Source organism: Schistocerca nitens, chromosome 1, assembly GCF_023898315.1.
Source record: "Schistocerca nitens isolate TAMUIC-IGC-003100 chromosome 1, iqSchNite1.1, whole genome shotgun sequence".
NCBI classification, from domain to species: domain Eukaryota; kingdom Metazoa; phylum Arthropoda; class Insecta; order Orthoptera; family Acrididae; genus Schistocerca; species Schistocerca nitens.
The window spans coordinates 1,010,819,289-1,010,833,887 of NC_064614.1; the positions used below are offsets into that span (position 1 = coordinate 1,010,819,289).

Below are 14,599 nucleotides of genomic sequence, written 5' to 3' on the forward strand. Positions count from 1 at the left end.
GAACGCAGCACCATAGAAATATGCCATTTCCATTTGGCCCAGTCGTCAGGTCCTTCAAGCTTATCAATGCTGACCTTATAATCGCCGCTAGCAGTCATGTTTCTTTACAGACATAGGCTCATTTCAAATATTGTTTTAATTAAACTATGTTGTTTGCCTTTACACGTGTACTGGGCCCATAACCTGATAAAAAATATTATTTAAAGGCAAGAAAACATTTTATTAACTTTGTAATTACACCATGGATACGAAAAAAAACACATTTGCTGAAAGAAAACACCGAAATTACATACAAGCCAAGAATAAAGATATTGACAGCAGAGACATGGAGCAGCACATAAATATAGACGTCAAGGAATTTTTTCTTTTCTTTTAACAGATACAAAGTCCTAATCAAAAGGGCTAGAAAGCTCTCATTATTAGGTATGCAACAGATTTGTTGACAAGCACATTTTAAAAAAAAATCAAGAGTCGAAATATTATTACTTTGTTCCAAAGTCTACTTCCTAATACGATCGTCACTTCTGTTTGAGTCAGTTTCCGAACAATCCGATTATAAATTTACGATGATAGGTTCAATGCTTATATCCACCAGCACTTCCCTGTAATTCTTCTTTCTGAAGCTTTTCAGCTTGCTGCACAGACAGTGCCACGCTACTGGTGGGATGTTGTCTATTGCCTCATGCACAAGCGATTCAGCGTATATTATCTTTTTGTCTCCCACACAGCCTTAACCGTTTGCCCAAATTAATTCTATGGAGCTACACTGACAGCGACTTGTGCGTAAACGCAAATCTGTGTGAACCCATTCATGTAGAAGGAAGTCAAGTTTGTATGTTCCGCCAGCTGACTTGTCTAAATGGATGAGCTACAGGAGATCAGTAGGAGTCTGGTTTATACTGTGCTTAATATTTTTATTTTTAAGCCAGCGAAAAATATCCGCTTTTCTGGTGTTTGTACTTGGTGTTTTCTCTGTAACAGTTGAATAATAATTGACAATGACCTAATTTGAAGCAAGGTATCACAAGAATTGTGATTCATGTCACGAAACTAATAGCTTTCATTTCTGAATAGTAGTCACTGTTATTTTTCTTACACGTAAATACAAGTTATTCCCAGAGACAAAACCAGAAGAAGAATTAGCATGCAGAATAATTACTCGAGACCTATTCCCAAGAGAACTTTAAAACCACCAGTAGCATTACTCATTTTCCAGCAGATCTTTCTGGAATTATTCTAATTGACCTTTGTTTCATCAAGGTTGAACTTCCTCTTTCTCTTGTATCGTCAATCTTTATATGGTGTGTAGTTCACGCTGGACCTATGCCACTTCTTTGAACTAAAAACTCTCTTCTTAACATATCTGGAACCAACGTCTTTTAAAATTATTTGTGTTGACGAAGCGCTTACCATTGAAGCTAACTTTCTCCTATACAACTGTAAAACGTTTTTGTAATGTCGGGCATTCATCATTCACATGGGGCACTTACAAACATCGTTGTTAAAATCATCCATTTGTGTTACAGGTTCCTTCCGACTTCGATGCTTTCCAGGCACCACAAAACAACTTTTTCAACGGTTCCTACAGCTCTGACACTTTCATTTACAATTCTATTTGCAGTTCTCTTGCCAACACCACATGGTTCTGGAGTCCGTTCTTGTGTCTTCAAATGTCAACAGTAGGAGACCTGCTTTCAAATTCAAGTTTGAAAAATTTACAAATGCGGTAAATAATCCACCTCGCCTGCTTGTGATGCACTTCACATTTCTTGCAGTTGCTTGGCTGTTTTTTAATCGCACTTAAACATTTACTGATACATATTCACAGCTGTAGTGCCACAAGAAAAAACCGACAGTTGAATGAATAATTCGGTTGTCGCGAAGTCTGGCAACAGTGCAGCATATAGGAGCAAGATTCTCGCTGTCTAGTTGTAACTCACTGCTAACCGCTCGGAAAGAGAATGATTATTATTGGCTGCCTGTGGCTGGTGGAGGGGGATGAGCAGAACGGCTGTAATTTGGCCGCATTCATATATGCCTTCAACACTTACAAATGAAACAATGTACTTCACAGTCACTTTTCCCTATTTTTATTAGGAACCATTCTTTTGAATATTTTGTTTGGAACGAACGCTTCCTCTTTGGCATTTAGAGTTCACTTTAACAACAAATGAACCGCGATACGAATCAGAGAAACACGTAACTGTAAAGCTGAAAGTAAACTGAAATAAAGGACAATACTGGAAACTCAGAAGCGTTGACGCGTAATAATGTTGTTGTTGTGGTCTTCAGTCCTGAGACTGGTTTGATGTAGCTCTCCATGCTTCTCTATCCTGTGCAAGCTTCTTCATCTCCCCGTACCTACTGCAACCTACATCCTTCTGAATCTGCTTGGTGTATTCATCTCTTGGTCTGCCTCTACGATTTTTACCCTCCACGCTCCCCTCCAATGCTAAATTGGTGATCTCTTGATGCCTCAGAACATGTCCTACCAATCGATCCTTCTTCTAGTCGAGTTGTGCCACAAACTTCTCTTCTCCCCAATCCTATTCAATACCTCCTCATTAGTTATGTGATCTACCCGTCTAATCTTCAGCATTCCTCTGTAGCACCACATTTCGAAAGCTTCTATTCTCTTCTTGTCGAAACTATTTATCGTCCAAGTTTCACTTCCATACATGGCTACTCCATACAAATACTTTCAGAAACGACTTCCTGACACTTAAGTCTATACTCGATGTTAACAAATTTCTCTTCTTCAGAAACGCTTTCCTTGCCATTGCCAGTGTACATTTTATATCCTCTCTACTTCGACCATCATCAGTTATTTTGCTCCCCAAATAGCAAAACTCCTTTACTACTTTAAGTGTCTCATTTCCTAACCTAATACCCTCAGCATCACCCGACTTAATTCGACTACATTCCATTATGCTCGTTTTGCTTTTGTTGATGTTCATCTTATATCCTCCTTTCAAGACGCTATCCATTCCGTTCAACTGCTCTTCCAAGTCCTTTGCTTTCTCTGACAGAATTACAATCTCGTCGGCGAACCTCAAGGTTTTTATTTCTTCTCCATGGATTTTAATACCTACTCCAAACTTTTTTTTTGTTTCCTTCACTGCTTGCTCAATATACAGATTGAATAACATCGGGGAGAGGCTGAAACCCTGTCTCACTCCCTTCCCAACCACTGCTTCTCTTTCATACCCCTCAACTCTTTTAACTGCCATCTGGTTTCTGTACAAATTGTAAATAGCCTTTCGCTCCCTGTATTTTACCCCTGCCACCTTCAGAATTTGAAAGAGAGTATTCCAGTCCACATTATCAAAAGCTTTCCCTAACTCTACAAATGCTAGAAACGCAGGTTTGACTTTCCTTAATCTAGCTTCCAAGAGAAGTCGTAGGGTCAGTATTGCCTCACGTGTTCCAATATTTCTACGGAATCCAAACTGATCTTCTACTAGTTTTTCCATTCGTCTGTAAAGAATTCTCGTTAGTATTAAACTGATAGTTCGGTAATTTTCACATCTGTCAACACCTGCTTTCTTTGGGATTGGAATTATTATATTCTTCTTGAAGTCTGAGGGTATTTCTCCTGTCTCATACATCTTGCTCACCAGATGGTAGAGTTTTGTCAGGACTGGCTCTCCCAAGGCTTGCAGTAGTTCTAATGGAATGTTATCTACTCCCAGTGCCTTGTTTCGACTCAGGTCTTTCAGTGCTCTGTCAAACTCTTCACACAGTATCATATCTCCCATTTCATCTTCATCTACATCCTCTTCCACGTCCATAATATTGTCCTCAATTACATCGCCCATGTATAGACCCTCTATATACTCCTTCCACCTTTCTGCTTTCCCTTCTTTGCTTAGAACTGGGTTTCCATCTGAGCTCTTGATATTCATATAAGTGGTTCTCTTTTCTCCAAAGGTCTCTCTAATTTTCCTGTAGGCAGTATCTATCTTACCCCTAGTGAGATAACCCTTTACATCCTTACATTTGTCCTCTAGCCATCCCTGCTTAGCCATTTTGCACTTCCTGTCTATCTCATTTTTGAGACGTTTGTATTCCTTTTTGTCTGCTTCATTTAATACGTTTTTATATTTTCTCCTTTCATCAATTACATTCAATATTTCTTCTGCTACCCAAGGAGTTCTACTAGCCCTCGCCTTTTTACTTAGTTGATCCTCTGCTGCCTTCACTACTTCATCCCTCAAAGCTACCCATTCTTTTTCTACTGTATTTCTTTCCCGAATTCCTGTCGATTGTTCCCTTAAGCTCTCCCTGAAACTCTGTACAACCTCAGGTTCTTTCAGTTTATCCAGGTCCCATCTCCTTAAATTCCCACCTTTTTGCAGTTTCTTCAGTTTCAACCTGTAGTTCATAACCAATAGATTGTGGTCATAGTCCACATCTGACCCTATAAGTGTGTTACAATTTAAAACCTGGTTCCTAAATCTCTGTCTTACCATTATATAATCTATCTGAACCCTGTCAGTAATAATATCTACTCCTTCATGGAAGCTGTTAACTGCGATAATACAGGCTTGTTATTTAGCTTAACAACTGAAGTTGAAGTACAGATCCACGTCAGAATTTGAAGAGAAAATAGATTTTATTTAGAATATTCCTCTAAACTTCGAAGTCAGGGACAAATTGCAGTCCCAAGGGTATGTTCCGGGACACCGATTTCTTTTATCTGACATCGGACTGTCCCGGGAATCTGGTAACCCTATTTCCAAAGACATTAGCATAGTCGCTGTAGATCCGCTAGGTCCATCGCGGACAAACCTCCTTGGGTTTCACTAGCGGGTCGCTCACGCTTAAAATCTTTGTGTTGTGTGGAAAACGTGGGTTTGAGTTTGAGACATATTGTGCAAGTAGTTTGTAATCATGTCGTATAAATTGATCAACAAGGTCTTGTCGCGAAAGAAAGTTGTAGCAGAGAGAGAGTGTTAAGTTTAAGGTGTGTGAAACTGCCACTTTACGCCATGTATAGCAAGTATTTGTGGATTTCTATGCAGATACAGAATTGTTTGTTAACATTCGGTACTGTTTAACATAGTAAACGTGTTGTATTTTAGGCATGGCAGTGTCAGTAATTTCAAGCGGTTCCTGTACACCGTCCATTCTCAAAGTAGCTGGTAATAGAAGCCGTGCTGTGCAGCAGCGCGTTCGCTTTCAGTTGCCCAATGACCTGAGGGCTATTTTGTTGGATTTCATCAACGAAAAGAGTTTGAAACCATATGAAGAACTAGTTTGCATTCTGAAAGATTCAGAAATTCAGGTTTGTCTTGGCTGTATTGTCAACGTATTTGACCAGTTTTCAAAGTATGCGTACTGCAATACATTTGTTTTGCAGGATGAAGATCTCTTTGAATTGCTTCGTAAATCAAGAGACTGCATATCTTTATTGAAACAGGATCTTCGTCATTTTGTTGAAGCTATACTTGTAAGTATTTTGTGTCCTCAACGTTACACACGTTGATCTTCAACGTCGAGCAAGTGGCTGTGTATGCAATTTGAAGATAAAGACTATTCTAGTATGACAGGTAGTTTACATGTAGGTTCAGAGTGCAGAATGTCCACAGTAATTAATGTGTATGCAATTTGAAGAAAGACTATTCTTGTATGACAGGTAGTTTGAATATAGGTCTAAAGTGCAGAATGTCAACAGAATTAATGTTGTTATATTCTATCGGTTGCACTGCACTTTTTCCCAAGATGCAGAGCTGCTAAATATACATAAGTAGGAGCCGTGTTATTTTTAATCAGCCTATATACTGCTGATTAGTGCATACTCTGAATCACAATCATTTAATTGCGACCTTTGAAAACAGTTAATTTTACTTTGGTGAAATGGTGCAAAAAAATTATGTTCTGTAAGTCATTTTAGTGTACTCTATATCTTACATAATTTACTTGCATAGTTTAACGAGTATTCTCACTATTATTTTTCAGCTGACAGATCATTGGCCTATTTGTGTGAATATTAAGTGATCTTTTAATACACAACATTAACTAGTCATACATATGTAATACGAAAAAAGATTTGATTCTAGTGGAAATCGTGCAAACTGTTTTATGAAACATTGCAAAAACTTTTTATAGGCCTACATCAAATTTCTGTGAAAACTGCGAATTCTTTCCATCTCCCATTTTGTAGACCAGTTCTACAATATTACCCCTGGAGAAAAGAATGCACCTCACTGTAGTCAGACTGCATTACAGTTTCTTAATTTGAGTTTTCTTTTTTATTTATTGTTTCTTTTAGCTAACTGATGATCCTACTGTAACTTGAAGGATCACAAGTGGATATGTATGTAAACTTTGTTGTTGTTGTTGAGTTGTTTACAACCATGTGAGTACATAATTGGCTTTTGATGTTTTATACTGTCATGGATTTGTTACTGTCATTCCTGATACATAACATATATGGGTCGACAGAAGCGTCCGATCCCACACGTCGGCTTTGATCCGTGACGTAAGGGTGTTGTCGTGTGTGGCGTCATGACGGCGCGGAGTTTGGTTTGAGTGTGGCTGTCTCCAGTTCTGTTTTATATTATTTTATTTACTTTTCTGATCTGTTCGTTCTATCTCATGAGATTTTTTTAAATTTAAAAACACTTATTACTTATTTTAATTATATGTTTCCTCCAATTTCTGTTTTAGTTTATTATATTTATCTCTCTGATCTGTTCGATCTATCCTGTGAGATTTTTTTTTTTAAGACAAAAAACACTAATCAGCTACTGAAGCATCTTTATCTTCTATGGGTTGCAGGGGTTACGACCCCTGGGGAGGTGGGTGGGTATTCATGCATGGCTGTCTTCACTTACATGTTGTAGCTACGCAAGGTGTTTAAATTTGTTTATATTTAGTTTGCCCCCCCACCCAAAACACCCCATTTCCCGCGCTTGTCCCGTTAGTGTCATTAGGCTTCTTGTGGAAAGTGTGTTTGTTTTTGTTTCCGCCATATTTGTGACGTCATGGGTCAAAGCAGACGGGCGGGATCGGACGCTTCCGTATTTCCACATATATAGCTAAGCAGTGATGTGAACTGACAAGTCACATAAGCATCAGCATTATATGTAAGGTAGATTATGTTTTTTATAATGCACCCATGTCGTGGGGTCTTTCTATTATGGTTGCCAGAAAATCTATTAATATATTTGTGAAACTAATAGAAATGGGTTGTAACTCTGGAAAATCTATATTGCCAATTGCTATACACATTTTGCTGTATTCCTAAGCTGCTTGTTTGTTCCATAGCATTTTTAAAGTTGAATTCTAAATATGGTACAAATATCTTGTCCACAGAACTTGAAATGGGTGCACAGAACAGACAAAGCTGTCAGAGAATTCCAGGGCTTTGTCTTGGATCTGCTATCTGCACATACATATTACACAAAGTATACACTAGATAAACTTGTTACTTCTTTCAAACCAGGTGAGTCTTTGTTGTAGTCCTACTATATACGAAGTGTATAGCAGCTAAAGTGTGTGTTAAATTACATTTCTTTTTTCAGATGATGACAATGAGTGGGTTAACAGTATACCACCTGAGAAAGACAAAAGGAGCTTCATGAAAATCCATGATCTGATATCAGTCATTCTGCAGGTTATCCCTATGTAAGTTCCAAAATGTTTTGTGTTGTAGAAATGAGTGATGTGCAAGTCTTGTTCTGTTATTGTAATCCTTTCATTCCTACAGTTGTTTCTGTGTTCGTTTATCTACTGGTCATTCCTAAATCTTTTGAACTTGGACTAACAAACCTAGACACCCATAAGAAGCTCCTGAACATATTCTGCAAGTTCATGAACATACAGGCGACAGGAAAAATTGTAAGGTATTAATAAAAGGTCGGCCTCTTATCATTACTGTCAGCTATTAAAGCTAATGAAAGGCTTGGCAAAGCTTACAAAACTGCAGGCGTACAGAAGGATATTCCCAGAATGTCAAACACATGGTTTGTCCAGCATTAGCAAATTAAACACAGGATAAAGTGTGTGTGGAAAACAACGTTGATGCTCAGTTCTCTAAATTCTACTCTCTCTCTCTCTCTCTCTCTCTCTCTCTCTCTCTATCTCTCTCTCTTTAGATGAATTTTTGAGAAGATGTTACAAACATAATCATTGCAACATGTAAAAAAAATAGGCCTAGATGGATAAAACGTACTGCAGTACACTTCTAAGTGGCAGGCATGTAACACATTTTTTCAAGAGTCACAAAGTCATTATAACAGCCAGAGCATACTACCTTTCTTTCAATTCCATGATTACACTTTTGGTCATAGAGTGATTTGAGAATTGCTGTTTTGTTTGAAGATCATTGTCAGAAAATCTGCGATTGCTGGAAATCAGTTCCTCGATTGCCTAAGCAGGGTCTCTGGTTAGTGGCGTTCCTTCGCAATCAGCATCACCCACATCTGTGCAGAGTTGGTCAAATTGTTGACAGCTTTTCACTGTGGCTGAGTGTACATTGCACTTGGTCCATATAGCACCAGAATTTAACGGTGACTGTGCAGTTGGGATGTTTTGTCTGCGAGAACCATACTGTCCCACATGCTTCAGCTTTGGGGACAACTGAAGTTCACTGGCTCATTTGGTTTGACCCCAGGGACATACTTGTGTTCCGTTGATGGACTTCGTGGTGGCACGTCATGTGTGGAATAGCCCATGTTGGAATATGCTGGTGTTGGATATTTGTTTCTGTATTGTTTTTGGGTGCTATTAGTATAATTCTTGAGCAATGTTTGTAAGAATGGAATTTGAAGAATTTAGACCACACCAGGTGGTCTAAATTCGGAAAAAATTCCCACGTGGCCAACACGGACTTTGCTGAAATTCTGTGTGAACATTTGCACGTATTGCCAGTGAACATTAGTAAAAGTTTACTTTTCCCATTTTACCCGTTAGTGCTGCTATCAAAGATTCACCCCATAGTTTTAGGCAACTTTGAGACTGAATATCCGTGGCAGTATGTTCTTAAAGAAAACAGAGCTAGCCTGTGTTCAGTGCCAGACGCAGCAGAGGACACATCAAGAACTTCCTCAATGTGAGGGGAGGAGGCGGTGAGAAACAATCCCAGCCATAGATGAAATGCTTCAAATTTTTCTTCATATAAAACTAAGAATTCTCCTGGAGAATGTTCTTTTGCTCTGAGAATCTTCTCTGGAGAATGTTCTCTTTTTTTATTCATACAATGGCTTGTTGTTTTTTAGGGCCTTATGTGCTTGCATTGCCAAACCAAATTAGTTATTTAGGTAATTTAGAATATAGTTGTTTTTTTTTTTTTTTCAAACATTACCAACCTTGTCCTTAATTTGTTAACTATTGGGGAACAGTAGGAGATGAAATTTTATATTGTAAGACCTTGTATTGATAAGTTATTGTATGCAAAGTTTCAGGTTTATCCAGCAATTATGTCCAGAGATAGACGAATTTCAACTTCACACTTTTTTACACCCAAGTCTTGTCTGTTTTTCTTCCTCTTCTTCTTCGAGGTTATAAAAATTTCTCAAGAAATTGTATTATTATTTTGCTTAAGAGGGTGCAAGAAGTTGTAAAAGATTGCCTAGTTTTGCATCTTTTAAGAAAATATTGATAGAGATATTATGTCTCAAAAAGTCAGGGCGCACTTGTGATAGCTGCACTAAACCTTCATATAAATGTGTATATCCAGTGCTTAAATATATATGTTTGAGGGTACTCCGATGTTGGATATAATGCAGCGAAAATTACTTATAACTGAAGCATGGGATATCACCCGTCTGCTTTTAGCCATGACATCATCATGGTAGCGGGACCGTAGAGACATCTATTGGTAGCTTGGCGTTTGAGTATGCGCATATCTGTTTAGCACTACCATCGCCCACTATTAGTGGGCGAGGGCGCTACATGCTTGTCGAACTGGTTGCCAGTGATTCAGTTGTCGAGAACGGTTGCCACAGCTTCAAAATGCTTGAAACAGTCAATGACATCACTCTTCCCACCAAAAACTGCACTGGTATCGTTCGTATTGCAATTACCAACACGAAAAAATGAAATAAAAAATTTACGTTCCCGAAATAAATCCTTGGCACTCTTCCAAGTTCTCAACATCGTAAAAAAATTACTTTGGCAATGAAAAAGTTTAGGGGTACGCATCCCCCAGAAAAACAGCATTGTTTATATCTCTGCAAGTGCTCTATTAGCAAAATGAAACTTTTACTGATGTTCATTGGGGACATGTGTTAATGTTCCCATAAAGATTTATTAAAATGTATGATGCTTTTATTTTGTAGTTCCCTAAAGTAATAAAATAAAAATGACGGGGGAAGAGCAATAAAACATGCAGTTAAGTCATTAATATCTTGCTTATGTTTGTATTTCCTTGCCAATTGCTTTTCTTTGTTGAGAGTTGTCTTTCTTTATACCACTGTTTACAATCTGTTGAAGTTTTCCTTCATTCTAATTCAGATAAAGAAAAATTATTTTCTTCCACATTTTTCAGTGACAAACCTAATCAGCAGTACAGTGTTGTCCTAATTTTCATCAAGTGAGCCTCGAATAATAAGTCTCAATGAATTTACATACATGAAAGGTCTGTTTAGCAAGCTGTAATCTCTTATGAGTATCACAAGAAATTTTTTGTAAAACATATCTGAACGCATGGAGAAACTCTTATCAGCGTAAGATGTGCTGACTGGTGCAAATGGCAGAAAAACTGAATAGGAAAAGGAGACTACAGAAGAGAGCTAATAATTGGAAGTAATAGTCAAACTAATTGCAAAGAACTCATTAAAGAGTATGATAAGCTTTCTGTACAAGGGAGTATATGTACCAATTAGTTGTGCATATCAGGAAAAATGTTACTAAATATGTCAATAATAGTTCCAGATGTAATAAAAGTGGCAACAAAAAACAATTTTTGAATGTTTCCTGCACTTGGAGTCAATTCTTACTAATTTTGTGTCAAGAAAAACGAATATGACAATGAAAAATTTTCCTTAGCTCTAGTTATTGTGACACACACTAGATGAAAGTATTTCAAATTAATGGAATATTTCAAGTTAACAGATTAAGAGAAAAAGATCCAATGTTATGGTATTTTTGCAGGAGCACTGTCACCAACTGAGGGTAGTTGTAATCTCTGTTGTTGCCTAAAAAATTCATAAACTACTTCCTTGAAGGGTTCCCAGGCTTCTTTTTCTTTCTCCTCCACAAATTGATCAAATACAGGATCTCAAATTTGTGGCCTGGTAAAAATACCTTCCTTAATTTTTACATCAGTTGATTTTGGAAATCTCTCTCTTATGTACGTAAAGGCTTGTTCTCCTTGGTTCATACATTTGACAAAGTTTTTCAGCAAACCCAGTTTTATATGCAGGGGTGAAAGAATGTCTTTTGAGTCCATGATAGGCTCAGCAATGACATTTTTCTTGCTAGGATTAAGGTTTCTTACAGGCCAGTCTGCTTTAATATTTCCAATCCCTACTGTCCTACATACATAAGAGACAGCAATGTATTTGTACTCCAGTAGCATTCCTAAGAGTGTGGCAATGAATTTTAGATTACCACAGATTTTCCATTTATGTTCATGATGTTTGATTGAGAACAAGAGGGCTGTCATATTTGCATGTCTCCTTCACGTGAACTGCATGACCAGCAGGAATAGAAGGAAGTGGGTTGCCATTGTGAAGTAATACAGATTTCAAACTAAGCTTGGAGGAGTCTATGAATAGCCTCCATTTAGTTGGATCAAAATTTCATCAAGCCATCCTGTTGCAGGGAACAAGATTGTTTTTCTTCTCCAAAAACTGAAGCAGTTCCATGTGGCAGTTTTCTGTACTGTGAGACTGTGACATCACTTTAGAGAGGATTCCATTGCTGTAGTCTCCCTTCTCCTCTGACAGGTCAAGGCCTCTAATGAGAGCACCCAATTCCATTTGACTCAGTGTGTGGTTTATCATCTTTTTCCTCAAAATCAGGGTCACAGGATGTGGAATGCTTGCTTGGTTCTTCTTATTTTTCTTCTTCTTCCACACTGTCTTCATTTTCTACTTCAAACACACAATTTTTGGGGTGGAATAGGAACTGGTAAACTGTCTGAATGTGGAATGGATCGATGAAGATTGAAGATTCAGTTACTGTACTGTTCTTTTCTTCATAGACAATCCTGCCTCTATAGGTGGAGTCAAGCATAAATAGCAGTTATCTGTATGGTTTGTAGGCTCCTGCCAAGCCATAGGCACAGCAAAAACCATAGACCTTTTCTTATTCTTTCAGCAGTTCTCACAGTGTAACTGAGCATGTGTTGCAACATATATGGGAGCCCAAGACTTATGCTGATCCCCTACTTTCATACCAAAATAATGCTGATAGGCAGTCTTCGCAAGTGTTGTCAGATTGCATTTCTGTGAGGAAAATGTTATTTCACCGCAAGTGCAACAAAAATTATTCACCTTATTTACAAATTTTCTTGACATTTTTATGAATTTTGCACTGCAAAAGCACTCTCAAACCAGAAATTTTGCTTTAATTGCAGCAGAAACTGTATGAAACTCAGTCGCAGAAAATAGCTTAAGAGCATTTGTTTTGTTATTGGACAGGTGTGCCAACTCTTAAATCAAAATTTTCCCCAAACTGAAAATGAGGACTGTAAAAATGAAATGTCACTTCATCTCCAAAGCAGGTGTTAATCTGTCATTTTTATGGTGATTTTTTGATTCAGCATATGAAAATACACAGGAATTAACTATTTTTGAGCCTGAACCATTTTCATTGTTGGCCAATATAATGGAAAAAGAGCCAGTTTTGGATTTACATTTATGAAGGAAAAGCGAACAGAAAAACTAGAACAGCATTTTTTTTTGTCAGGTACAATAAATCACCTAAGGACATGAAATAAAAAGTAGGCCATGTGGTATTGGACAACCATGCCTCATCACAAAATATAAAAGTCAGAGGATCTCCCCCCTGTGTAATCCAGGATAGGCAGAGATTTGTGGCATCTATGATGATAGAGTTCAGTGCTGGTGCAGACACAAGTGTTTCAGAGCAGAACAATCAAAGGCCATTGTTGAACATGGAACTCCACACACGACTCCCACTTGTTCCTGTGTTAACCCAACAGTATTGTCAGTTGTGATTGCAGTGGGAACAGCGTCACAGAGTTTTCACCGTGAATCAATAGAAATGTGTCGCCTACCAAAGGAATCACATTCCTTGTTACACCAGGTTGTTGGTTGGGTCCTTACACACAGTCATCCAGGTGAATGGCTGCATGAAACATATGCGACACCACAGATGCAAGGCGGTGAGGGCAGAATTATGTTATGGCTTACATTGAGTTGGGCTTCCGTGGGATCTCTGGTGGTAATCAAAGGCATCATGACAGCAGTGAACTACGTGAATATAATTGTGGACCGCGCTTTATGCTTGAAGCCTCCCCCTATGGCGGACTGTTGTGTTGCATGATCAGAATCGTGCTACAGTGATTTGAGGGGCATTATAGAGAACTCACATTGATGTCTTGACCAGCAAATGTGCGTGATCCGTACCCGTTGGAACACACATGGGGCACCAACTGAGTGCCCGTAAACCACTGCTCACAATTTGCAGAAATTGCTTGACCTGTGCGTAGTCATCTGGTGCCACATACTTCTTGACTCCTGACAAAGATTTGTAGAATCCATGCCAAGCTGAACCTCTGCTTTACTGTGGTTGAAAAGTAGAACAACACGCTATGAAACAGGTGGTCAAACTGTTTTGGTTCATTGGTGTATTTTTAAATTTCTTAAAGATAGATGAAATACATATGGGATGCTTAGGCTGCTGAAGGGGCAGAGAACCATGCTTCAGCATACACACTAACAAGGAAAATACAAATGTCACAGACTCTTGTGGTGATAATTCATCACACCCCACCTCGTCTGATGGATAAAATCGGATCACGGAAAGATTCCCTTCTTGGCAAGTCCTTCTCTTCTGTTACTTGTGGTGATTGATTATTTGAGACAAGTAACTGTGATTCAGCAGTTCTCTAACTTGATATCGACAGTTTCCGTGAGAAAAAATAAGAACAATCTGAATGATAGCAAGGTAACAACAAAAGTGAGAGTAATATTAACAGTAGTGAATGAGTAGTGTGTTTATCCTTTCCTTCATTTTTTAAATGTAATTATGTATTAAATTTATATTATAAATTCATAAATGATTTACCAAGTTGTTGAATTTAATATTTGCTCGCTCTTGCCTGTTCCCAGTTGCCCTTGCTTATTCAGATGTTCTATCACAAGTAACTCATAACTCATTCCATGCATGTTGTCCTTTCAACTGTTAGTTGATCAAAAACTTTATCTTCTTCAATGGTAATGAAATGTATTGCATTAACATGTGATGTATTAACAATTACAAATATTTAAATGAAATCTGTTTATTTCCAGTTTTCATTTTCTTACAAACTTCCAGAATGTTTCTTTGGTTGCCTCTATTGTTGATATGAAACTTCTAATTTTGATAAGCAGTTTATCACCTTCTTAGACAGAATAAATGCTTTCTCCCCAATAAATCATCACTCCTGCATAGACACTGTGGACTTTTGTCTTAGTATACA

At 38.0% G+C, this 14,599-nt stretch overlaps 1 protein-coding gene across 1 annotated transcript in view; it reads left to right on the top strand.

The window, feature by feature from the left end:
- Positions 1 to 4,791: 4,791 nt before the first annotated feature.
- The window catches only part of LOC126195724 (RNA polymerase I-specific transcription initiation factor RRN3), a 56,850-nt gene continuing 47,042 nt past the window's right edge, over positions 4,792 to 14,599 (top strand). Inside the window, exons 1-5 of the mRNA XM_049934356.1 lie at positions 4,792 to 4,966; positions 5,085 to 5,287; positions 5,363 to 5,452; positions 7,321 to 7,450; positions 7,530 to 7,632. Of these exons, the coding sequence (XP_049790313.1) occupies positions 5,087 to 5,287; positions 5,363 to 5,452; positions 7,321 to 7,450; positions 7,530 to 7,632 (524 nt within the window). The 5' untranslated portion in view covers positions 4,792 to 4,966; positions 5,085 to 5,086. The remainder of the gene's footprint in view (positions 4,967 to 5,084; positions 5,288 to 5,362; positions 5,453 to 7,320; positions 7,451 to 7,529; positions 7,633 to 14,599) is intronic.